Source organism: Pan paniscus, chromosome 6, assembly GCF_029289425.2.
Source record: "Pan paniscus chromosome 6, NHGRI_mPanPan1-v2.0_pri, whole genome shotgun sequence".
NCBI lineage: Eukaryota > Metazoa > Chordata > Mammalia > Primates > Hominidae > Pan > Pan paniscus.
The window spans coordinates 94,330,680-94,356,854 of NC_073255.2; the positions used below are offsets into that span (position 1 = coordinate 94,330,680).

At 49.7% G+C, this 26,175-nt stretch overlaps 1 protein-coding gene across 9 annotated transcripts in view; it reads left to right on the plus strand.

Moving 5' to 3' along the window:
* HIP1 (huntingtin interacting protein 1) overlaps positions 1–26,175 on the plus strand; it is a 205,049-nt gene that overhangs the window by 115,268 nt on the left and 63,606 nt on the right. For 4 of the 9 annotated variants that reach the window (XM_055114567.2, XM_055114569.2, XM_057302890.1 and 1 more), the window contains exon 2: positions 22,945–23,008. In XM_055114567.2, coding sequence (XP_054970542.1) covers positions 22,945–23,008 — 64 coding nt within the window. Of the gene's footprint in view, positions 1–796; positions 953–9,866; positions 10,518–22,944; positions 23,009–26,175 lie in introns of those variants that run through there. The other 5 variants (XM_063605928.1, XM_063605927.1, XM_063605929.1 and 2 more) reach the window with 4 other exon arrangements.

Sequence of the window (26,175 nt, forward strand, 5' to 3'; positions counted from 1 at the left end):
AAGCAATTCTTCTGCCTTAGCCTCCCGAGTCAGCTGGGTGGCGTGCACCACCACATCTGGCTAATTTTTGTATTTTTAGTAGAGACAGGGTTTCATCATGTTGGCCAGGCTGGTCTCGAACTGGCCTCAAGAGGTCTGCCCACCTCGGCCTCCCAAAGTGCTGGGATTACAGGTGTGAGCCACCACACCTGGCCTAGCTTAGACCTTTTCTGAACTCCAGATGCGGCACAGCCCACTGCTCACCCACAGCTCCACTGGGATACCTGGTGGGTGTCTCATGTCTAACCTAGCCCCAAACCAACTCTCCCATGGGTCCCCCCAGCTTGTTCATGGCAGCTCAGTCCCTCTAGTTGCTCAGGCAAATCATCACGATGTTATCCTTGACTCCTTCCTTCCTCACACCCCAGATCCAGAACATCAGATAATCCCATCAGCTCTAGCTTCAAAATAAATTCAGAGACCGACCACGTCTCGACACCTCCTCTGCCTCCACCATCAATTCTGGCCTGATTGAAGGCAGCAGCGTCTTCACTGTGGTCCCTGCAGCCACACTGGTCCCTGCAGTCTGTTCTCAGCACAGCAGCCAGAGGGATCCTATTGAATCAGATCGTTTTACCGCTTTGCTCAAAACCTTCCAGGGAGGCTGGGCACACTGGCTCACCCATTAATCTCAGCAATTTAGGAGGCCAAGGCAGGAGGATCGCTTGGGGCCAGGAGTTCAAGACCAACCTGGGCAACATGGCAAGACCCCGTCTTTACCAAAAACCACAAAAAACAAAACCACTTCCAGTGGCCCCAGTCTTACGTGGAACAAAGGTCAGTCCTCACCATGAGCCACCATGAGCCACGAGGAGGGATTTGGCCCCTCCTGCCCCTGACTTCCGGCTCTAGCCATACTTCCTCGCGCCTGCCAGCTGGGCTTCTGCTCGTGTGCCTAGAACTCTTCCCCCAGGTATGTACCAGGCTCACTTCCTCTTCATGTTATTTATTTTTTGAGACAGGCTCTCACTCTGCTTCCCAGGCTAGAGTGCAGTGGCCCTATCGTAGCTCACTGCAGCCTCAAACTCCTGGGCTCAAGCCATCCTCCCACCTCTGCCACCAAGCCAGGCTAATTTTTTCATTTTAAATTTTTTTGTAGAGACAGGATCTTGCTATGTCACCCTGACTGTTCTCAAGCTCCTGGTCTCAAGCAGTCCTGCCTCCTCGGCCTCCCAAAGTGCTGAGATTTTAGGTGTGAGCCACCACGCCAGCCTCTCATCACTTTAAAGTCTGTATCCCTCTGTCACCTCAGTACAGCCTTTCTCAGTGACCCTTTGGGAGGTTATAATGCTGCCTAGAACACTCCAGCCCTATCTTTGCCCTTATCTTTCTTCCATAGCACCTCTCGCCATCCGATTTGTTTACTGCTTGTCTCCCCTGCTAAAATATAAGCTCCGTGAGGACAGAGATCGTCATCTCTGTCCCTTGCTGTTTTATTTTGGTTTTGTTTATTTATTTGTTTGTTTGTTTGTTTCTGAGACAGAGCCTCACTCTTTCACCCAGGCTGGAGTGCAATGGTGCTATCTCAGCTCGCTGCAACCTCTGCCTCCCAGGCTCAAGCAATTCTTGTTCCTCAGCTTCCCGAGTAGCTGGGACTACAGGCATGCACCACCACCCCTGGCTAATTTTTGTATTTTCAGTAGAGACTGGTTTCACCATGTTGGCCAGGCTGGTCGCGAACTCCTGACCTCAAGTGACCCACCCACCTTGGCCTCCCAAAGTGCTGGGATTACAGGCATGAGCCATTGTGCCTGGCCTTTTTTTTTTTTTTTTTTTTTTAAAGACATGGTCTTGCTCTGTTGCCCAGGCTGGTGTACAGTGGCGCAATATTGGCTCACTGCAACTTCTGCCTCCTGAGCTCAGGTGATCCTCCCACCTCAGCCTCCCAAGTAGCTGGAACTATAAGCATGCACCACCACGCCTGGATAATTTCTTGTATTTTTGTAGAGACAGGGTTTCACCATGTTGCCCCCAGCTGGTCTTGAACTCCTGGGCTCAAACAATCCACCCACCTTGGCCTCCCAAAGCGCTGGGATTACAGGCATGAGCCACCGCACCCTCGCTGTGTTTCTAGAGCAGTGCCAGGCATATGATAGGCCTTCCAGAAATATATGTCGAATGAATGAGTGAATATGAAAACAATTCAGAGCAGTTGTTCCCTGAGTTTAGGGAAGACCAGAGAGAGATCTGGGTGGCCCCTAAGAATCTGTTACCCATGATCACGGTGAAACAGAAATAGATGACAGAGAGCAGGGGTGGTATCTTTTAGAAGAAAATAGGTGACCATCTATACTGGGCCAGTTCTATAGTTAGCAAGATGACATGGGAGGAGAGCTATTTTTCTGAGCTTTATGTAACAGATGTGGTTTTGTATAAATCACACTTCTGTAAACTGAATCCTCTCTTAAATGTACTAACGGAGATTGCTATTTAAGGGTATCGAATGCCAATGTCTTCTGTGAAATGAATAATAATCTCCTAATTTGGCCTTAGTGGCAATTCACATTTTCCAGAAAAAAATTTACTTACATCAAGGTATACTTGTCTGAGCTGAGAAACTGACTTCATTCTTCACATTTCCACCATCTTTATTCTTTGCTCTCATTCTTCCTTTTTGTTACTGTTTTTCTTCTCTTTTTTTTTTTTTTTTTTTTGAGACAAAGTCTTGCTCTGTCGCCCAGGCTGGAGTGATCTCGGCTCACTGCAACCTCTGCCTTCTGGGTTTAAGCAATCCTCCTGCCTTAGACTCCTGAGTAGCTGGGATTACAGCAGGCACATGCCACCACCCCTGGCTAATTTTTGTATTTTTAGTAGAGATGGGGTTTCACCATGTTGGCCAGGCTGGTCTCAAACTCTTGACCTCAAGTGATCCGCCCACCTGGGCTTCCCAAAGTGCTGGGATTACAGGCATGAGCCACTGTGCCCGGCCACTGTTTTTACTTTTAGCTGAATTTTTTCTTAGACTCTGACATACAATGTTCTTCTGTAACATCACCTGAATTAACAGTGCCATGGGCCCTTCCGAGGACAAATGAGTCCAATTTGGGGGTGGAGCAAAGGAATCTAGGGGTGTGTGTACAAACTCGGGGTACAGGATTCTCAGATGATATCCCGGCCTAGCCAAGTCTGGGAACCACTGACCAAAGGCTTTCTTTCTACACACAGCGATTCCTGCAGAAATAGAACAAAAGGTGGGATGTCAAGGATGTTGGGTGGGAGGCCAAGGTGGGAGGCTCACTGGAGCCCAGGAGGTTGAGACCAGCCTGGGCAGCATAGTGAAACCCCATCTCTACAAAAAAACTTGGAAGAAAAAAAAAAGGATGTGCTCAAGGGAGAGGCATCAGGTTTTCTAGTGCTGGGATGTGGCTGGGGCTTGGCTCATTCACTTGACAGAAAGGTCACTTTTAGAAATTGGACACTGCAAGAGACCCAGAGCTGGATAAGGGATGGTTCCCGTGCTGGGGGATCTCCTGTAAGTCAGGCATCACCTACCTTGAGTCTTCAGATCATTGGAGATAAGTAGCAGTATATTAATAAAAGAGAAGAGACAAAACTAACCTCACTGTTAGAAAGCTGGGGAAACAGCTGGGTACAGTGGCTCATGCCTGTAATCCCGGCACTTTGGGAGACTGAGGAGGGCAGGTCACCTGGGGTCAGGAGTTCAAGACCAGCCTGGCCAACATGGTGAAACCCCCATCTCTACTGAAAATACAAAAATTAGCCACGTGTGGTAGCTCACACCTGTAATCCCAGCACTTTGGGAGGCTGAGGCAGATGAAACACTTGAGGTCAGGAGTTTGAGACCAGCTTGACCAACATGGTGAAACCCTGTTTCTACTAAAAATATAAAATTAGCCAGAGTTGGTGGCACATGCCTGTAATCCCAGCCACTCGGGAGGCTAAGGTGTGAGAATCGCTTGAACCCAGGAGGTGGAGGTAGGTAGCAGTGAGCCGAGATCACACCACTGCACTCCAGCCTGGGTGACAGTGAAACTGTGTCTCAAGAAAAAAAAAGAAAGAAAGAAAGCTGGAGCAACGAGAGGGTGGTAGAGGGCATGAAGAGAGGAAGTTGGGCAATGCTGGTGGTTTGTGGGGAGGGCGCAGCCCAGGGTTTCCCACTCTTGCTGACAAGCTGCCTATCCGGAAGGCTTCCCCCGGAAGCTCTGGCCAGGGCCATTACGAAAGGCCACTCCAGTCTGGCTCTGTGAATAGTGAAAGATCAGGATATGTCTGGTGGATTTACCCAAGGCTGCGCTTTCCAGGGAGCGTGACTTGCCCAACCAGTGACTATGATGAATGGGGAATGAGCCCTCTGGGTGCAATACCTGCCAGCGTGACTTTGCAGTTTGGGGTGCTAGGGAAGCGGAACCAAGGTTTCCTCCATGCCGACAGGAGCAGCAGCCTTACAAGGGAGGAGCCCCTTTCGAAGCCACAGCTCCCTGTGGGTGAGAGGAGGGCATATGGGCCCGCTTCTCCTTTTCCCCAAGGCCTGGTGTCCGAGTCTCTTACCCTGTGCCCTACATTCCAGGCCCCTTTGAAAGCCTGAGTGGGCACCCCGAAGGTCATCACAGATGTTCTCTTATGGAGGGAGGCAGCTGGCATACGGGGAAAAGGAGACCAAGAAACCAAGACTCACGCAAGGAACCAGGCTGAGGCTGGGCGCGGCGGGTCACGCCTGTAATCCCAGCACTTTGGGAGGCCGCTGCAGGAGGATGGCTTGAGGCCAGGAGTTCGAGACCAGCCTGGGCAACACAGGGAGATCCTCACCTCTACAAATAATAAAAAATTAGCGGCTGGGTGCGGTGGCTCATGCTTGTAATCCCAGCACTTTGGGAAGCCGAGGCAGGAGGATCACCTGAGGTCAGGAGTTCAAGACCAGCCTGGTCAACATGGTGAAACCCCGTCTCTACTAAAAACTACAAAACAAATTAGCTGGGAGTGATGGTGGGTGCCTGTAATCCCAGCGACTTGGCAGGCTGAGACAAGGGAATCGCTTGAGCCAGGGAGGCGGAGGTTGCAGTGAGCTGAGATCACGCCATTGCACTCCAGCCAGGTGACAGAGCAAAACTCCATCTCAAAAAAAAAAAAAAAAAAAAAATTAGCTGGGTGTGGTGGCATGCACCTGTGCTCCCAACTATTTTGGGAGGCTGAGGTGGGAGGATTGCTTGAGCCCAGGAGGTCGAGGCTGCAATGAGCCATGATTGCACCACTGCACTCCAACCAACAGAGCAAGACCTTGTCCAAACAAAAAAAAAATAGTCATCTAAATGTAGTTACTGTTGTTCCCAGCATCAGTTAGATCAATCACTGTGCCTGACATATACCTCCCTGGTAAACATGAGGAGGAGGACACAGGCTCGGGCACCAGCATGCCTTACCCCAAAGTGATGGCCAGTAATCAGCCTCTGTATGTGTGGACATCCACCCTCATAGGCTGCCCTGCCTAGTCCAGGGGCCAGCAAACATTTTCTGCAAAGGGCCAGATGGTAAATGTTTTTGGCTTTGTGGCTTCCTGCTGCTACTATTTCCTCCTCCTCCTCGTCCTCCTCCTCTTCCTCCTCCTCCTCCTCCCCACCCTTAAAAAGCCAGGCATGGTGGCTCGCGCCGGTAATTCCAGCACTTTGGGAGGCTAAGGTGGGAGGATCGCTAGAAGCCAGGAGCTCAAGACCAGCCTGGGCAACAAAGTGAGACCCCGTCTCTACAAAAAAAAATTTTTTAATTAGCCTGGCGTGGTGGTGCGCACCTGTAGGCCCACCTACTTGGGAGGTGGAGGTGGGACGATCGCATGAACCCAGGAGTTCAAGGCTGTAGTGAGCTATGATCGTACCACTGCACTGCAGCCTGGGCAACAGAGCAAGACTCTGTCCCTAAACAAGAACACAAAAACCAGTCCTAGCTCACAGGCCATGCACAAGCAGGCTGAGGCCAGGTTTGGCTGGTGGGTGATGGTTTGGACCCCTGGCAGCCTGTCCTTTCTCATTCTTGTCTAGGACGATGTTACGAGATACTTTGTTTTTGTTTTTGTTTTGTTTTGTTTTCTTTTTTTTTTTTGAGACGGAGTCTTACTCTGTCGCCCAGGCTGGAGTGCAGTGGTGTGATCTCAGCTCACTGCAACCTCCACATCCCAGGTTCAAGCGATTCTCCTGCCTCAGCCTGCTGAGTAGCTGGGACTACAGGTGCGCACCACCACACCCAGCTAATTTTTGTATTTTTAGTAGAGACGAGGTTTCATCATATTGACCATGCTGGTCTCAAATTCCTGACCTCAGGTGATCCGCCTGCCTCAGCCTCCCAAAGTGCCGGGACTACAGGCGTGAGCCACCACGCCTGGCCATTTTTTGTTTGTTTTTGTTTTTGTTTTTTGAGACAGAGTCTCGCTGTGTCACCCAGGCTGGAGTGTAGTGGCACAATCTCGGCTCAACTGCAACCTCCACCTCCTGGGCTCCATCGATCCTCCACCTCAATCTCCTAAAGTGTTGGGATTACAGGCATAAGCACAGTCAGAGGAGAAGGAAGGAAAGGACAGGAAGGAGTAGTACAGTCTTTGTCCCTTTGAGGACAAGATCCACCTTTTTTAAGGGTGGGGAGTCAGGGTCTCCATCTGTCATTCATGATAGAGTGCAGTGGCACAGTCATAGCTCACTGCAGCCTCCAACTCCTGGGCTCAAGCAATCCTCCTGCCTCAGCCTCCCAAGTAGCCACCACTACAGATATACCACCATCCCCAGCTAAATTTTTATTTTTTGTAGAGATGGGGTCTTACCATGTTGCCCAGGCTGGTCTTGAACTCCAGGCTTCAAGTGATCCTCCTGCCTCGGCCTCTCAAAGTGCTGGGATTCCAGGCATGAGCTGCCACACCTGGCCACAGGGTCCACTTCCTATCATCTGTGTGCTCTCTAGCAGCCCCTGGTGTGGTGCCCTGGATCCTGGCAGCCATGTGCAGGTGCATGGCTGTCCACAACTGTCTGTGAAAGGCCCTCTTGTGGTTGTATGGCAAAGAGCCTTACTATCTGTGTGGCAGCCTTGCCCTGCGTGTAGTAGGTATTCAGTAAAATCAGTTTCTCAGGCCAGTGTGGTGGCTCATGCCTGTAATCCCAGCACTTTGGGAGGCCGAGGCAGGTGGATCACTTGAGGTCAGGAGTTCGAGACAAGACAGGCCAACATGGTGAAACCCCGTCTCCACTAAAAATACAAAAATTAGCCAGGCGGGGTGGTGGGTGCCTGTAATCCCAGCTATCAGGAGGCTGAGGCAGGAGAATCACTTGAACCCGGGAGGCAGAGGTTGCAATGAGCTGAGATCGCGCCACTGCACTCCAGCCTGGGTGACAGAGTGAGACTCCGTCTCAAAAAAAGAAAAAAAAATCAGTTTCTCAGTGTTTTTTATCTTTTTTTTTCCTGTGACAAAATACATATAACATGAAATTCACTATTGTAACAAATTCAAGTGTATAATTTAGCAACATTTGGCACATTCGCTATGTCGTGCAACCGACATGACTGTTTAATTTCAGAACTATCCGTAATTTTCACTATCCGTAAAGGAAACCCTGTTCCCATTAAGCAATCACTCCCCACCCCTCTCCTACCAGACCCCAGTGGCCACCAGTCAGCTCTCTGTCTCTATGGGATCTGCCCATTCTGAGCACTTCATACAAATAGAATCACACATTGTGTCCCATTTCATGTCTGGTTTCTTTCATGTAGCATGTTTTGGAGGCTTATCTACCTTGTAACTGTGTGTGTGTGTGTCTATGTGTGTGTGTGGTGGTAAAATATACATACCATAAAATTCACCATTTTAGGGCCCAGTGCATGGCTCATGCCTGTAGTCCCAGCACTTTGGGAGGCTGGGACGGCCAAAGCGCTTGAGCCCAGGAGTTTCAGACCAGCCTGAGCAACATAGTAAGACCCCATCTCTACAAAAATTAGCTGGGTGTGGTGGCATGTGCCTATAATCCCAGCTACTCAGGAGGCTGAGGCAGGAGGATCACTTGAGGCCAGAAGTTTGAGACCTGCCTAGGCAACATAGTGAACCCCATTTCTACAAAGGAATTTAAAAGCCAGGTGTGGTGGCATACACCTGTCATCTCAGCTATCTGGGAGGCTGAGATGGGAGGATTGCTTGAATCCAGGAGGTTAAGGTTGTAGTGAGCCATGTTTGCACCATTGTACTCCAGCCTGGGCAACAGAGGGAGACCCTGCCTAGGCAACATAGCAAACCCCATCTCTACAAAAGAATTTAAAAATTAGCCGGGTGTGGTGGCATGCACCTGTCGTCTCAGCTGCCTGGGAGGCTGAGATGGGAGATTGCTCGAATCCAGGAGGCTGAGGCTGTAGTGAGCCACGTTTGCACCACTGTACTCCAGCCTGGGCAACAGAAGGTGAGGCAGACAGTAGGGTGGAGGACGTTGGTTGGCAACAGGTTTGTGTTGGACCCTGGCAGTTACAGAAGGCAGCATGGTGTGGGAGAGGAGGCGCTCTCAGATGGACCTGGGTTTGAATTCTGGCTTCACTTCTTTCTGGCTGTACTACTTGCAAGTAGCTTGTCTTGGAAAATAGGGGCCCAGATTTCTTGCCCTCTAGGGACCAAAGGAGGATGAGAAGTAAATTACCAGTGCAGTGCCTGGGAGGAGGAAGAGGCCCAAGTGAGGGTCAGTGGCTCCTGCTACTACCACTAATCTGGTGACAATGGCTCTATGATGATTATTATTATTTTTGATCAAGAGAAGAATTAAAAAGACCCTGATGTTGGGCAGCAAACTCCAAGTGTTGTAGCTAGGACCAGAGCAGTCTCACGGAGCACAGAAGGCTCCCCACGGTGGGGACACTCTGTTTGGCTTTCATGCCTCACCTGTCCCTCTACTCTCCCGGGCTCACCTGATCTCCATTTGGTTCTGTACTCTCCCTGTCATCCTCATTCAGGTGGTAGGTCCCAGCTGTTAACCTGAGCTATTGCCACCTGTACTGCAACCTGCCATGGCCAATTTTCTTTTCTTTCTTTCTAGTTTTCTTTTCTTTCTTTTGTGTGTGTGTGTGTGTGTGTGTGTGTGTGACCCAAGTTGGAGTGGTGCAGTGGTATGATCATAGCTCACTGCAACCTTGAACTTCTGGGTTCAAGCCATCCTCCCACCTCAGTCTCCTGAGTAGCTGGGATTACAGGCACCTGCCACCATGCCCAGCTAATTTTTGTATTTTTAGTAGAGACGGAGTTTCACCATGTTGGCCAGGCTTGTCTTGAACTCCTGGCCTCAAGTGATCTGCCTGCCTCGGCCTCTCAAAGTACTGGGATTACAGCCTCTTTTTAAAAAAATTATTATTATTATTATTATTATTTGAGATGGAGTTTCACTCTTGTTGCCCAGGCTGGAGTGCAATGGCACGATCTCAGCTCACTGCAACCTCCATCTCCTGGGTTCAAGTGATTCTCCTGCCTCAGCCTCCCGAGTAGCTGGAATTACAGGCGCCCACCACCAGGCCTGGCTAATTTTTGTATTTTTAGTAGAGATAGGGTTTCACCATGTTGGTCAGGCTGGTCTTGAACTCCTGACCTCAGGTGATCCACCCGCCTCGGCCTCCCAAAGTTCAGGGATTACAGGCATGAGCCACCGCGCCCAGCCTTTATTTTATTTTTTTTGTGAGACAGAGTTTCTCTCGTCACCCAGGCTGGAGTGCAGTGGCGCGAACTCGGCTCACTGCAACCTCCACCTTGTGGGTTCAAGTGATTCTCCTGCCTCAGCCTCCTGAGTAGCTAGGACTACAGGTACGCACCACCACCCCTGGCTAATTTTGTATTTTTAGTAGAGATGGGATTTCACCATGTCGGCCAGGCTGGTCTGGAGCTCCTGACTTTGGGTGATCCGCCCACCTCCGCCTCCCAAAGTGCTGGGATTACAGGTGGAGCCACCGTGCCCGGCCTCCTCTGCCTTTGTTTTGCCCTTCTCCTTTCCCATCTGTGCTGCCTGTTCTCAGGTTTTCCTTCTCTGGCCCCTTGCCTGGGGACCTGCCACCCCCACCCGGGGCACATCCCCGTGCCTGCTCCTGCCGTGGGACCTTTGCGAGCCAGCCTGGCCTTGGCAGCCCGAGGGCTGGGCTCCTGCCAAGAGCTGTGTGTATGTGACCTGACAGTGTCCAACTGGCCCCACAGGCCAGGCCCAGGCCCAGCTCCCCACACAAGCAAGGCCAGAGGGTTTCCCATTGGCCACTGCCTGGCTGGGCTGTCCCAGGCGAGCGGAGGATGGGGAGTGCTGGGGAGGGAGGAAGAGAGGCTGGGAGAAAGGCGCCCTTCCTGCGGTGCCTGCTGGTAATTGGCTCTCCGGAACCAGCCGGGGACACGAGGGCCTGCTGGGTCAGGAAGTGGTGGACAATGCCACCCTTTCAGGGGAGACACGGCTTGGTCTTAGGTCCTGTGTGACTCCAGGGAAGTCCAGAGAACAGCCTGTTCTCAGATGATGTTCCCTAACCCAGAGTCCCCTCCAGAGGTGAGACACCCAGCCCCGCACTGCCCGCCCTTGGTGCTGGGAGGGGCCCCCAGGCATTGGCCTGTGGCGGGGCGGGAACAGTTCAGAACCAAAAGATGTCCTTCAGAGAGCCTGGGGCCGGGAGGGGAAGGGAGTAGATTTTCTCAAGAGACTGTGAATCACATACCTGGGACTTTTTTTTTGTTTTGTTTTGGTTTTTTTGAGACAGTCTCACTCTGTCACCCAGGCTGGAGTGCAGTGGCACCATCTCAGCTCACTGCAGCCTCTGCCTCCCCAGTTCAAGTGATTCTCCTGCCTCAGCCTCCCAAGTGGCTGGGACTACAGGCACGCACCACCATGTCTGGCTACTTTTTGTATTTTTGGTAGAGACAGGGTTTTGCCATTTTGGCCAGGCTGGTCTTGAACTCCGAACCTCAATTAATCCGCCCATCTCAGCCTCCCAAAGTGCTGAGATTACAGGTATGAGCCACCGCACCTGGCGTACCTGGGACTCTTTCTAAAAAAATTTTATAGAACAGGCGCAGTTCAAGACCAGCCTAGCCAACATGGTAAAACCCTGTCTCTACTAAAAAAAAAATACAAAATACAAAAATTAGCTGGACATGGTCATGGGCACCTGTAATCCCAGCTACTGGGGAAGCTGAGGTAGGAGAATCACTTGAACCTGAGAGGCAGAGGTTGCAGTGAGCCAAGCTCACACCACTGCACTCCAGCTTGGGAGACAAATGGAGTGAAACTCCCATCTCAAAAAAAAAGTATATATATATTTTATATAAATAATATATAAAATTTTAATATATATAAATATATATATATTTTTTAATAGTGATGGGATCTTACCATGTTGCCCAGGCTGGTCTTGAACTCCTGGTCTCAAGAGATCCTCCTGCCTCGGCCTCTCAAAGTGCTGGGATTACAGGCATGAGCCACCATGCCTGGCCTCTACCTGGTACACTTTAGAGGCGAGAGTGCTGGGAAGCAGCCAGTCCTGATGATTTATGGACTTATGACCTGCCTTCACGACTGTGGGCCTACAGGAAAGGAGAAGACAGGGTCCTTGTGCTTGGGATTCTAGTCTGGGTAGGGAGGGAAGGTGATACTCAGTGTCAAACGTATTGGGAGAAATAGGAATTCAAAAAAAGAGAAAAAAAAGGCCAGGTGCGGTGGCTTACAACTGTTATCTCAGTACTTTGGGAGGCTGTTGGGGGAGGGTCACTTGAGCCTGAGTTCAAGACCAGCCTGGGCAACACAGGGAGACCCCATCTCTACAAAAAATACAAAAAAATTAGCTGGGTGTGGTGGCACATGCCTGGAAGTCCCAGCTTCCCGGGAGGCTAAGGCTGGAGGATCACTTGAGCACAGGCGTTCAAGGCTGCAGTGAGCTATAATCACATCGCTGCACACCAGCCTGGGTGACAGAACACGACCCTGTCTCTTATAAAAAAAAAAAAAAAAAAAAGGGGCTGGATGAGGTGGCTCATGCCTGTAATCCCAGCACTTTGGGAAACTGAGACAGGTAGATTACCTGAGGTCAGGAGTTCAAGACCAGCCTGGCCAACATGGCAAAACCCTGTCTCTACTAAAAATACAAAAATTAGCCAGGTGTGGTGGTGTGGGCCTATAATCCCAGCTACTCCGGAGGCTGAGGCAGGAGAATCACTTGAATTCAGGAAGCAGAGGTTGCAATGAATCAAAATTGTGCCACTGCACTCTAACCTGGGCAACAGAGCAAGACTTTGTCTCAAAAAAAAAAAAAAAAAAAGAAAAAGAAAAGAAAAGAAAAGAAAGAAGGAAGAGAGAAAAATACATTGTTGGCCTGAGTAGCTTGGTTAAGTCTTAAAAAAATAAAGGTACCTTGGGAGGCCGAGGCGGAAGATCATGAGGTCAAGAGATCGAGACCATCCTGGCCAATATGGTGAAACCCCGTCTCTTCTAAAAATATAAAAATTAGCTGGGCATGGTGGCGCACACCTGTAGTCCCAGCTACTCAGGAGACTGAGGCAGAAGAATCACTTGAACCAGGGAGGAGGAGGTTGCACTGAGCCGAGATTGCGCCACTGCACTGCAGCCTGGCAACAGGGCAAGACTCTGTCTCAAAAAAAAAAAAAGAAAAAAAAAGAAAACGGTACCGTTGAGTATGAGCTTGAAGGAGGTCAGGGTTTGGAAAGTAGAAAGAAGAGGGAGCGTGTATGGTGGAGGGTGGGGTGGAGAGGTGGTATCCCAGGTACACAGTGTTAGTGAGCCATGGGAAACTGGTCCTCGCAGGGAACTTCTGCCCTGGAAACCCCTCAGTATCTGACATTCCCTGGCCCCCTGGGGGACCCACAGGTTGCCTTAGAACCCAGAATGAGCCCCCATGAAGCCTTGCCACAGGCTCGGCAATGGGCCCCAAACCATAGAGTGGGCTCTGCCTCATGGGTACAGCCACTATGATGAAGTGTTGCTTGGGGAACTGGGGCACGATGATGACAGTGCCTGAGAGCTCTTGTGAGCCCCCTCAGAGCTGCAGGAGAAGGGTCTGGGACAGTCCTGGCAAGCTCAGGCAGAGCTTACAGGTGCCTTGTAGCCGCTGGTTTAGGAAGAAACGTCTTTCCACAAGCCAGTGCTTAGGCCAGGTCCTTGTCAGTTGCACTGGATTCATACTGGGAGGCGGTGACTCCCACGGTGTTCCCCACTTTCCTTAGCACACTGGAGAAGTAACTCATTCAGGAGAACGGAGGGTCATTTGTGTCATGTTCCTCCCCTGCTCAAGAGCCTTCTGTGGATCTCCAGTACCCATCAGATCACAGTTTTCCTCGACCTGATATCCAGAGCCCTCCATCATCTGATCAGCCGTTTCAGAGTTTAAAAATGGGAAGAGACCTAGAAGTCATCTAATGTAATCTGAACCTGTCCATCTTTTTCACAATAACCCAGAGAGGTTGCCTCTCTTCTGCATGTGTGTTTCTAATAATGAGGAGTTCTCTTTCATGAGACAGCTTTAAGTTCATCCAGAAACTGCCTCTCTGGACTTCTGCCCATTGGTCTAGGTTCGAGCCTCTGGAGTTTTTCCTGCTTCCAGATGGTCACGCTTCAGAATACTGATATTTCTCTAAATTTTCTTCAGATCTTAAGTCCATTTCAATCCAGGTCACTCTTTTTTGGAAATGGTCCAGCTTGTTAGTTTCCTTCATAATGTATAAAGCCTGAAACTGAATAGTGTTTCACGCATGGCCTTATCTGTGTAGAGAACTGGAACCATACGTTCCCTCCTTTTAATGCATCCAGAGAGCTCAGACTTGCATGTTCATCAACCGTATCAAAATCTTGCTATTATTAAGTTAGCAGCCAAATAAAACACCTTAATTCTTTTTTTTGTTTTCTTTTGAGACGGAGTTTCTCTCTGTCACCCAGGCTGGAGTGCAGTGGCGTGATCTTGGCTCACAGCATTCTCCGCCTCCCGGGTTTAAGCAATTTTCTGCCTCAGCCTTCCGAGCAGCTGGGATTACAGGTGCCCACCACCACGCCCGGCTAATTTTTTGTGTGTTTTTAGTAGAGACGAGGTTTCACCATCTTGGCCAGGCCGAACTTGAACTCCTGACCTTGTGATCCACCCACCTCAGCCTCCCAAAGTGCTAGGATTACAGGCGTGAGCCATGTGCCTGGCCAAAACACCTTCATTCTTTTCACAAGTGCTGCTTTGAGTCACAGCTCCCCTGTGCCAGTGAGTTTAGGCCTAAGTATAGAAAATTTCCTTTGTACCTACTGGATTTCATCTTGTGAATTTTAATGCATTTTTCCAGTCTGTGGATTCTGATCATGTCTCTGTGGTGTAGAGGGCCTTGTCTAGTGCCGAGGTTGTGATCCTGAGCCTGAGCTTGGTCACACTGCAAAGACTGAATCCCCGCCCTACACTTGCTGATGTTACGGGCCTGGGCAGTTTACTTAGCAGTTCTTTTTTATTTTTATTTATTTATTTTAGAGATAGGGTGTCACTCTGGTCCCCAGGCTGGAGTGCAGTGGCGTGATCATGGCTCACAGCAGCTTCAAACTCCTGGGCTCAAGTGATCCTCCTGTGATCCTCCTGTCTCAGCCTCCCAAGTACCTGGGACTACAGGCACGGCCACCTCACTTGACAAATTTTTTTTTTAGGCTGGGCATGGTGGCTCATATCTGTAATCCCAGCACTTTGAGAGGCCAAGATGGGTGGATCACTTGAGGTCAGGAATTCAAGACCAGCCTGACCAACATGGTGAAATCCCATCTCTACTAAAAATACAAAAATTAGCCGGGCTTGGTGGTGTGCACCTGCAATCCCAGCTACTGGGAAGCTGAGACAGGAGAATCGCTTGAACCCAGGAGGCAGAGGTTGCAGTGAGCTGAGATCACACCACTGCACTCCAGCCTGGGCAACAGAGCAAGACTCTGTCTCAAAAAAAAAAAACAAAAAAAAAACTCTTTTTTTTTTAGAGATGGTGCCTTACTGTGTTGCTCAGGCTGTTCTCAAACTCCTGGCCTCAAGTAATCCTCCCACCTAAGCCTCCCAAAGTACTGGGATTACAGGTGTGCACCACCACACCTAGCTATTAAAAAAAAATTTTTTTTTTAGAGATGGGGTCTCGCTCTATTGCCCAGGCTGGTCTCAAACTCCTATTCTCAAGCAATCCTCCAGCCTCAACCTCCCAAAGTGCTGGGATTACAGACATGAGCCACCCTACCCAGGCTTACTTAGCCTTTCTAAGCCTAAGAGATCTCAGGTACCTTGGTTTCTTCATTTGCAGAATGGAGCTGATTAATACTATTAAGTGTCTACTGGTAGGTTGTAGAGTTGTATGACTTTATATAAGATAATTCATACAAAGGGGCCTGGTCTAAGCACTCATTAGTGCCATCAGCTTGATAATTATCACCACCGTTACCGCTAGTTCACTTCCTCATTCTTTTAAAAATGGCTATTTCTTACCCTAGAGCCGCCTGGCCTCATTGTTCATTGTTCCTTCGGGTCCTTTTCTTACAGTGTCTCCCCAGCCTGCGGCCCTTGCTGCTATCCTCCCCTCATCTAGGTCCAGAGCCTCTGCATCATCTTTTTTTTTTTGAGACGGAGTCTCACTCTGTTGCCCAGGCAGGAGTACAATGGCGGGATCTCGGCTCACTGCAACCTGCACCTCCCGTGTTCAAGCAATTCTGCCTCAGCCTCCCAAGTAGCTGGGATTATAGGCATGAGCCACCACACTCAGCTAATTTTTGTATTTTAGTAGAGATGGGGTTTCACCATGTTGGCTAGGCTGGTCTTGAACTCCTGGTCTCAGGTGATCTGCCCCCCTCGGCCTCCTAAAGTCTCTGCATCATCTTGGAGGCACCATGGATGCATCCTTCTGCTGTCTCCCTGTAACCCGGAGCTCCTATCTGCCAGTCCTACTGAAGCTCGTTTTACAGCCCACATTATATTGGGTCATTTCCATTTTCACATCTTTCATTTTGATTCCATTTTTCCTGTACTTTTATGCTATTAAATAGCTTCTGGCTGGGCATGGTGGCTCACACCTATAAGCCCAGCACTTTAGGAGGTTGAAGCAGTAGGATTGCTTGAGGCCAGGAGTTCAAGACCAGCCTGGGCAACATAATGAGACCCCGTATCTATTTAAAAAAACCAACTAGCCAGGCATAGTGGTATGTGCCTGTGGTCCCAGCTACTCAGGAAGCTGAGGTGGGAGGATTGCCTGAGCCCAGGAGGTTGAGGCTGTAGTAAGCTATGATTGCACCACTGCACTCCAGCCTGGGTGACAGAGCAAGACCCTGTCTCCAAAAACTAATAATAATAAATTAAATAAAAATACAGCCAGGCGTGGTAGCTCACGCCTCTAATCCCAACACTGGGAGGCCAAGGCAGGGGGATCACCTCAGGACAGGAGTTTGAGAACAGCCTGGCCAACATGGCAAAACCCTGTCTCTACTAAAAATACAAAAATTAGCCAGGCGTGGTAATATGCAACTATTATAATCCCAGCTACTTGGGAGGCTGAGACAGGAGAATCACTCGAACCTAGGAGGTGGAGGTTGCAGTGAGCCAAGATTGCGCCATTGCACTTCAGCCTGGGCGACAGGGCAAGACTCCGTCTCAAAACAACAACAACAACAAAAATAGCTCCCTCCCTGAATTCTCACCTCCAGGCTCCATCCAGCTCTACCCCAGCTGACGCCGCTGCTGGCCCATTCCCCTCCGCCTGCTGTCATCTCTTCTTGCCACTCAGAAGCCCACTGGCCTCCCACACGCAGCCTCACCTGCCTCCTGGCTTCTCCTCCATCCCCCCCGGCCCACAGGCTGCATGCTCCATGCCCTTCCACTTTGGTGGCACTTCCTCTGCCCAGAAGGCCTGTCATCTGTGTCCAGAACCCAGTCCCCTGCAGGCCCGAACCCCTCCACAGTACAGAGTGGGTGCTGGTTCAGGGCTTGGAACCAAAGAGCATGACCTTGGGTGAGTTTCTCCGCCTTTCTGAACAACAGCCCTCCAGACCCCAGAGTTCCTATGAGGCATATATGACAGAAGTGGGTAATGGCTGGGACAGTAGCTGGGCCGAGTTATCCCTCCTTTCCCTTTAAGAAGTCTTCCTTGAGCAGTGTCTCAGTTTAAAAGGTTTCTCTCTCCTTTCAACACTACAGCACAGAACTTTCCTGATTCTCAGCTATACACACACACTCAGTGGATCCATAGTTACAGACTCACGGTATATTATTTTACGTGGCTTATGGGAATTTTAAAGATTTTAAAAATTTGTTACTATAAGATTTTTGCGTGTGTGTGTGAGCAAGGTTCATAATGACCACAAGTTTGAGCAATTGGTCAAGCAGTAGGAACAGTTATTTTTAGGGTAAATCTAAATCTCACCCATCATGGGTCCTCCCTAGAGGCCCTGAAGCAGTTTCTACCATTTTTCTTCCCTCCCTCCCTCCCTCCCTTCCTCCCTTCCTCCCTCCCTCGCTTCCTTCCTTCCTTCTTCCTTCTTTTCTAAGACAAGTTCTTGCTCTGTCATTCAGACGAGCATAGTGATGCAATCTCAGCTCACTGCAGCCTCCAATGCCTGGATCGCTCAAGTAATCCTCCCACCTCAGTCTCCAGAGTAGCTGGGAATACAGGCGCATGCCACCATACCCAGCTAATTTTTTTGTAGGGATGAGGTCTCACTATGTTGCCCAGGCTGGTCTTGAACTCCTGTCCTGAAGTGATCTTCCCACCTGAGTCTCCTAAGGTACTGGGATTACAGGCATGAGCCACCGCATCCAGCCCCATTTCTAGCATTTCCAACTACCTGGTGTGGTCCTCTTCCTCACGGCCCATATTCCTTACAGGCCTTCCCAAACCCCCTGGAACTTAACCATGTCCAGGTCAGCATCTTACAGATTTGGGTTTCTTGTCCTTCTATGTGTTTATATGCCTTGTAAGTCCTTTCTGACTGCAGACAACCTTGATGGGCTCCGGAAGTATGGAGACTTTGCCCAGGGGTCTGTCTGCAGCCAGAATTTTGCCATTGTCATGGTGCCCCAGCCTATGTCATGGTGCCCCTGGCCTATGGTGCCAGGGGAAGAACATAGTTTAAACGGCTGTAATGCACTTGAGGAAATGTACAGGGAAGACAGTGCTCGGGACAGTTCTGTCACTGAGGACTAAGGTCCAGGGAAGGACGTGCTAAGAGGAAGCTGTAAGCACTGCGTCTCCATAGGAGAGAAGTACTGCTTCATGGAGAGGTTTAGGGGAATGAACTTTTCACTTCTTACTTGCATCTTTTTTTTTTTCCTTTTTTTTGAGACAGGGTTTTTGCTCTGTTGCCCAGGCTGGAATGCAGTGGGGGTGATCACGGCTCACTGCAACCTCTGCCTGCTGGGCTTAAGCGATCCTCCCACCTCAACCTCCCTAGTAGCTGGGACTACAGTTGTGCACCACCACACCTGGCTAATTTTTGTATTTTTTGTAGAGACAGGGTTTCACCATGTTGTCCAGGCTGATCTCAAAATCCTGGCCTTAAGCGATCCTCCCACCTCAGCTTCCCAAAGTGCTGGCCAGAGATTCCTTCCTGACTGCTCTTACGCTCACCCTGCAGAGCCAACAACTGTGCTCAGGAGAGCCCCAAATCATGTGCTGCAGGGGAAGCATCGCATGTCATTCTTGTCCTCCCAGAGGACCCCATCTGATGGGGAAAGGACCCTGTAATTAGTTTCCTGGGGCTGTCAACAAATTCCCACTAATTGGGTGGCTGCATTCTCTCACCATCTTGCAAGGTAGGGCAATACTGTCTCTGAAAGCTCTAGGAAAGGCTCCATTTTTTTTTTTTTTTTTGAGCGTCTCGCTCTGTCACCCAGGCTGGAGTGCAGTGGCGTGATTACTGCCTACTGCACTCTCAACCTCCTGGGCTTAAGCAATCCACCTGCCTCAACCTCCCTAATAGCTAGGACTACAGGCACACGCCACCACACCCAGCTAATTTTTGTATTTTTTAGTAGAGACACGGTTTCGCTGTGTTGGCCAGGCTGGTCTTGAACTCCTGACCTCAGGTGATCCTCCCGCCTCTGCCTCTCAAAGTGCTGGGATGACAGGTGTGAGTCACTGCGCCCGGCCGGGAAGGATTCTTTCTAGCTTCTCGTGGCCGCTGGCTGTCCTTGGCATTCCTTGGCTTGTAGACTCATCACTCATCTCTGTCTCATTTCATGCAGCATCCTCCCTGTGTGTCTCTGGATCCCTACATCTTCTTCGAGGATCACCAGTCATATTACATCCCATAATATGACCCTACTCCAGTGTGACCTCATCTTAACTAATTACATCTGCAAATGCCCTATTTGTAAATAAGATCATATTCATAGGTACGGGGTGGGGGGGGTTGGGCGTGATTATATATTTTTGTGGGGCGGGGGTATACAATTCAACTTACAACAGAGGTTATACTGTTTAAAAATCAAGTCTGGTCAGGAGAAGAAAATATATAAGGAGATATGAATTTAAGAACATATTCATTAGCTGGGCGTGGTGGCAGGCGCCTGTAGTCCCAGCTACTCGGGAGGCTGAGGTGGGAGAATCGCTTGAACTCAGGAGGCAGAGGTTGCAGTGAGCCGAGGTCACGCCACTGCACTCCAGCCTGGTGACAGAGCGAGACTCCGTCTCAAAAAAAAAAAAAAAAAAAAAGAACATATCTGAGAATTTAGAAAAACAGCAGCTGGATGTGGCAGTGTGCAGCTATAGTCCCAGCTACTTGAGAGGCTGAGGTAGGAGGATCACTGGAATCCAGGTGTTCAAGTCCCGCCAGCCTGGGCAACATAGCAAGACAGCGAAACCCTATCTCTTTTGGAAAAAAAAAAAAAAAAAAAAAGCTGGCCAGATGCTGTGGCTCACGCCTGTAATCCCAGCACTTTGTGAGGCCGAGGCGGGTGGATCACTTGAGGTCAGGAGTTCGAGACCAGGATGGTCAACATAGCGAAACCCTGTCTCTACTAAAAATATAAAAATTAGCCAGGCATGGTGGCATACGCCTGTAGTCCCAGCTACTCGGGAGGCTGAGGCAGGAGAATCGCTTGAACCTAGGAGGCGGAGTTTGCAGTGAGCTGAGATCATGCCACTGCACTCCAGCCTGGGCAACAGAGTGAGACTCTGTCTAAACAGAAAAAAAAAAAAAAAAGTTTTTATTTCCAAAGGATAGATTCCTAGGAGTGAGATTACTGGGTCAAAGTTTTTTTTTTTAGCCTTTCATTATAGAAAAGTTCAAACGTATACAAATATGAAGACTAGTCCAAGAAACCCTGGTATAGCCCCAGCATCAACAAGGAACTTGTGGCCAAACATATATTCTATGGACAAGGGGTCAGCATTTTCTGCAAAGAGCCAGTTAGTAAATATTTTAGGCTTTGCAGGCCTCATGGTCTCCATCGCAACCATTCAACTCTGCCTTTGTAATGCAGAAGCAGCCTCAGCTGATATTAAATGAATACGTAAATGCATGAGAGTGGGTGAATTCTAATAAGATTTCTTTTCTTTCTTTCTTTCTTTCTTTTTTTTTCTTTTTTTTTTTATTGTTGTTGAGAGTTTTGTTGTTGTCGCTGAGAGCTCTCTCAGCCAGGCTGGAGTGCAATTGTGGAATCTCGGCTCACTGCAACCTCCGCCTCCCAGGTTCAAGCAATTCTCCTGCCTCAGCCTCCCGAGTAGCAAGTAGCTGGGATTACAGGCGCCCATCACCACGCCCAGCTAATTTTTGTATTTTTAGTAGAGATGGGATTTCACCATGTTGGCCAGGCTGGTCTCAAACTCCTGACCTCAGGTGATCCACCCACCTTGGCCTCCCAAAGTGCTGGGATTACAGGCATGAGCCACTGTGCCCGGCCATAAGCTTTATTTTCAAAACCAGGTGTTAGTCTGGTCTGGTTGTGGCTTGTAACTGTAGTTTGCTGATCCGTGGGTCTATACCATCAACCACCAGACTTTTTATTCTCCAGATTATTTGAAGTAAATCTTAGACATTGTATCATCTTGCCAGTAAATATTTCAGAATGAACCTGTTTAAAAAAAAAAAAAACTCTTTAAAAATTAACCACAACATATTTATCACACCTAAAATTTTAAAGGTAATTCCTGGCTGGGGACAGTGGCTCATGCCTGTAATCCCAGTGTTTTGGGAGGCTGAGGTGGGAGGATCACTTGAAGCCAGGAGTTTGAGACCAGCCTGGGCAATATAGTGAGACCCCGTCTCTACCAAAAATGAAAATAACTGAGCATGGTGTCATTCGCCAGTAATCCCAGCTACTCAGGAGGCTGAGGCAGGAGAATCACTAGAGCCCAGGAGTTGGAGGCTGTGGTGAGCCATGATTGTGCCACTGCACATCAGCTTAGGGGACAGAAAAAGACCCTGTCTCAGGACGAAAAATAATAATAATAATAATAATAATAATAATAATAATAATAATAAAAACTAGAGTTTTTTCAGCCCCTTTGCAGAATTTTCCAGGAGATACATTCAAGAAAACCAAGATGTAGAGAAGTCTATATATGACAATCTAATTTTTGTAGAACAATGGCAAAATTAACCTCTTCAGTATGTAGGTATTTATGTGTATGTGTGGGTGTATGTATGTGATACATAACAGGTTTTTAACATGGGTTATAGGGATAGAATGACATCAAAACAGAAAAAGGAGAAAATCTGTACCTAAGAAAACAGCCTACATGATATAATCCCTTTTCTGTGTTTGTGCAAATGGTACTCCTATGTATATGCACTTTGCAAAATTAAAAAGAGTTATGATTTGGCTGGGCACAGTGGCTCACGCCTGTAATCTCAGCACTTTGGGAGGCAGAGGTGGGAGGATCATTTGAGGTCAGAAGTTCGAGACCAGCCTGGCCAACATGGCGAAACCCCGTCTGTACTAAAAATACAAAAATTAGTTGGGCATGGTAGTGCACACCTGTAATCCCAGCTACTCGGGAGGCTGAGGCAGGAGAATTGCTTTGACACAGGAGGCAGGGGTTGCAGTGAGCCACGATCACACCACTGCACTCTAGCCTGGGCGACAGAGTAAGACTCCGCTCAAAAGAGAAAAAAACAAGGCCTGTAATCCCAGAACTTTGGGGCGCGCGGATCACCTGAGGTCAGGATCTCGAGACCAGCCTGGCCAACCAACATGGTGAAACCGCGTCTCTACTAAAAATACAAAAATTAGCCGGGTTTGATGGCGGGTGCCTGTAGGCCCAGCTACTCGGGAGGCTGAGGCGGGAGGATCGCTTGAACCCGGGAGGCAGAGGTTGCAGTGAGCCAAGATCGGGCCACTGCACTCCAGCCTGGGTGACAGAGCGAGACTCCTCAAAAAAAAAAAAAAAAAGTTAACGATTTTAAAAACGATTGAGAGGGAATGTTTAATGTCTCTTGATGTCATTAAGAAAGTACAAGGGAATTTGCTTAGAAGTTGGAAAATGCCCAAGAGTGTGGGAAAACAAAGACTTAGTGACCACCGCCGGTGCTGGCCAGCCGGAGAAGGCTCTGTGGAAGGTTTGGAGGGGAGAGAGGGGCAGCTGGATGCTCTTGGGCCACCGTTGCTCCCTGATCTCTGCGCCTCTTCCTCCTGCTCTGGGAGAAATAATGTTTCCCTGGGGGATGAAAAGCATCTCTTTGTGCGGGCTTTAATTGCCATGTTGTTGTGCCAAGGGAGTGAGTGGCAGGCGGGAGCAGCAGCTGGGCACAGCCAATGCCAGGCAGTGGTGCCCACTCCCTCAGGACGGCCCAGCCAGCTGGCTCCTGGGAGCACTGCCCACCTCTGCCCCCAGCTGGGCACCTGCAGAGGAACCGACCACCCATGGGGCTGGGGGAGGTTGGCTGGAGGAGGAGAAAGGGGCGGGCATCTGGGAGGGTCTCAGCCACTCTCAGAGGCTTATTCATCTCATCCTCCTTTCCCTCCCCCCTTCTTGTTTTTCAGACTGTCAGCATCAATAAGGCCATTAATACGCAGGAAGTGGCTGTAAAGGAAAAACACGCCAGAAATATCCTTTTGGATGTTGCTTGGAAGACCGACCCTGAGGGAGGTCAGCTCATGGAGACTGAGGTCAGGGCCAGGCTGCCTTGCTCAGCTCCAGGAAGGGGCAACCCTGCACAGGCCAGGTCCCTGCAGCTTCTGATGACGGCAGCTTCTCAGAGAGGGCTGGCTGCAGAGACCACAGACCTTCAGGGCGGCAGACACCAAAGAGGCTGTGGAGCCCAGGCCTTTCAACTTGCCAAAGATCCTGCTCCTTTCCTTAAGGATTTAAGCACTCCTTTTTTTCTTTTTCCAAAAGGGGTCTTGCCGTGTTGCCCAGGCTGGAGTGCAATGGCGTGATCATAGCTCACTGCAGCCTCAAACTCCTGGGTTCACGCAATCCTCTCGTCTCAGCCTCCCGAGTAGTTGGGACTACAGGTGTGCACCACTATGCCTGGCTAATTTATTTTATGATTTTTAGAGATGGGGTATTGCTCATTGCCCAAGCTGGCCTCAAGCAATCCTCCCTCCTCTGTAACCCCAAAGTGCTGGAATTATAGGGGAGAGCCAGTGCAGCTGGCCGACTCAAGCTTTGTAGAACCTCATAGTCACTTGAAAGTTACTTTCCGGCCGGGCGCGGTGGCTCACGCCTGTAATCCCAGCACTTTGGGAGGCCGAGGCGGGCGGATCACGAGGTCAGGAGATCGAGACCATCCTGGCTAACACGGTGAAATCCCGTCTCTACTAAAAATACAAAAAATTAGACGGGCATGGTAGCGGGCGCCTGTAGTCCCAGCTACTCGGGAGGCTGAGGCAGGAGAATGGCGTGAACCCGGGAGGCGGAGCTTGCAGTGAGCCGAGATCGCGCCACTGCACTCCAGCCTGGGCGACAGAGCGAGACTCCGTCTCAAAAAAAAAAAAAAAAGTTACTTGCCTTTGAGAGACCTCCTGGGGGTCAGGAGGGATCTTCACCTATATTCAAAGCCCTCCAGGTCCTTTCTTTGCCTTTACAGGAACACAGGGACCACTCCCCTGGGGGTTGCATAATCAATAGTTATCTCCTTTTCTGAGCATGAAAGCAAAAAAAAAAAGAAAAAGAGAGTTTTTTTTTTTTCTTTTTTGAGACAGAGTCCCACTCTGTTGCCCAGGCTGGAGGGCAGTGGCATGTTCTCGGCTCACTGTAACCTCTGCCTCCTGGATTCAAGCGATTCTTGTGCCTCAGCCTCCCAAGTAGCTGGGATGACAGGCGTGTGCCACCACACCCAGCTAATTTTTGTAATTTTAGTAGGACCGGGGTTTTGCCATGTTGGCCAGGCTGGCCTTGAACGCCTGGCCTCAGCCTCCTAAAGTGCTGAGATCACAGGCATGAGCCACCATGCCTGGCCAAAAAAAAGAAAGTCTTAGCTTCAGAGGTTGGTTGGCCTTAAACTGAGGCAGGGGCTCTCTACCTTCGTGAACAGGTTCAACCTATGCCAGGGGGAAGAAGACAAGAGCCTTGAAGTGGATTAGGGAATGGGTGACTTGAAAGCCCTCTGTAAGCCCACCACACCCAGGAGCAGCCTGTGGCTTTGTAGAGAGGTGCAGGACCATGCTGGCTGATGAATCCCTAGGAATCTGCCTTTGAGTTGCAGAATCCAGGAACTGGAGCGCTTAATCCCCAAAGGCTGAAGGAGAGAGTCTGCCAGGGGGGTGGCTAAGCTTTTAACTCTCTGTGTGCTGGGCCAGAGCAAGGTGGAGTTCCGGGCAAGCAGAGTTGGGACTTTTTTTTTTTTTTTTTTTTTTTTTGAGACAGAGTCTTGCTCTGTCGTCTAGGCTGGAGTGCAGTGGCATGATCTCAGCTCACCGCAACCTCCGCCTTCCAGGCTCAAGAGATCCACCTGCCTCAACCTCCCAAGTAGCTGGGACCACAGGTGTGTATCACTACCCCTGGCTAATTTTTGTATTTTTAGTAGAGACGGGGTTTTGCCATGTTGCTCAGGCTGGTTTCAAACTCCTGAGCTCAAGCAATCCTCCTGCCTTGGCCTCCCAAAGTGCTGGAATTACAGGCATGAGCCACCGCGCCCAACTTCGGAGGCCGCACCCAGCCTCAGAGGCTGGACTTCTGTCTGCAGTGGGAAGCTTCTCCTCACCTGGGCTCTTGGTTACTGTGTCACAGCCAGGCAAGCCAGAGCAGCTTGTCCCGAAGCCTTCTAGCCTCAACCCCTAGAGGCGACCCTCCAGGTTAGATAGCCAGAGAAGCCCAGCATTGCTTAGTGTGATATATGAACTGCTGTTTGCTAGAGGGAAAGCAGCTTGCCTTTAGTGGGAAGATGCTTTGGCTGGAATTAGGATGGCGGCTGCAGAACCTCTCTGGGGTAACCCAGAAGTCCAGCCCTGTGCGAGCCTAGCTAGATCTTGCTCTTTTTTTCCCCAGAAAGACACAGGCCCCTTGGTTTCCTGCATCATGTTTGGTACCCTTGCGATGATTCAAAGCAAACCAAGAAAAGCCTTTATTTTAAATGGCCCAGTGGATTTTCTCAGAGGAAATGACTCAGCCCTGACCCTTACCTACGAATAATTTGTGATCAATCTGATAAAAGATATGAGTAAGGGAGAGACAGTTATCATCAGGCAGTGTGCTGTTCAGGACAAGACATGGGTGCAGAGAGGCCAGGCCTGCAGTGGCAGGGTCAGGTCACATGCTGCCGGGAGGCTCCCTGGGAGGAGGGAAGGGGCCCTGCAAGGAGATTCTGACATTCTGCCACTGGAACTCTCGGGCTCACTCTGGGACCTTGAGTGGGGCCTCCATGAGTCTTAGGTCACTTTCTGTTCAATCAAAGGTTGGACAAAGAAGATTTGAGGCCAGGTGTGGTGGCTCATGCCTATAATCCCAGCACTTTGGAAGGTGGAGGCGGGTGGATGACCTGAGGTCAGGAGTTCGAGACCAGCCTGGCCAACATGGTAAAACCCCATCCTACTGAAAAAACAAAAATTAGCCAGGTGTGGTGGCGGGTACCTGTAATCCCAGCTACTTGGGAGGCTGTGGCAGGAGAATCACTTGAACCTGGGAGGCAGAGATTCAAGATCGCGCCACTGTACTCCAGCCTGGGCAACAAGAGCAAAACTCCATTTCAAAAAGAAAAAGATTTCAAAGATTTTAACAGTCCAGCCCTAACATTCTATGAGTCTCTGATTCATAATTTCTAAATGGTGAAT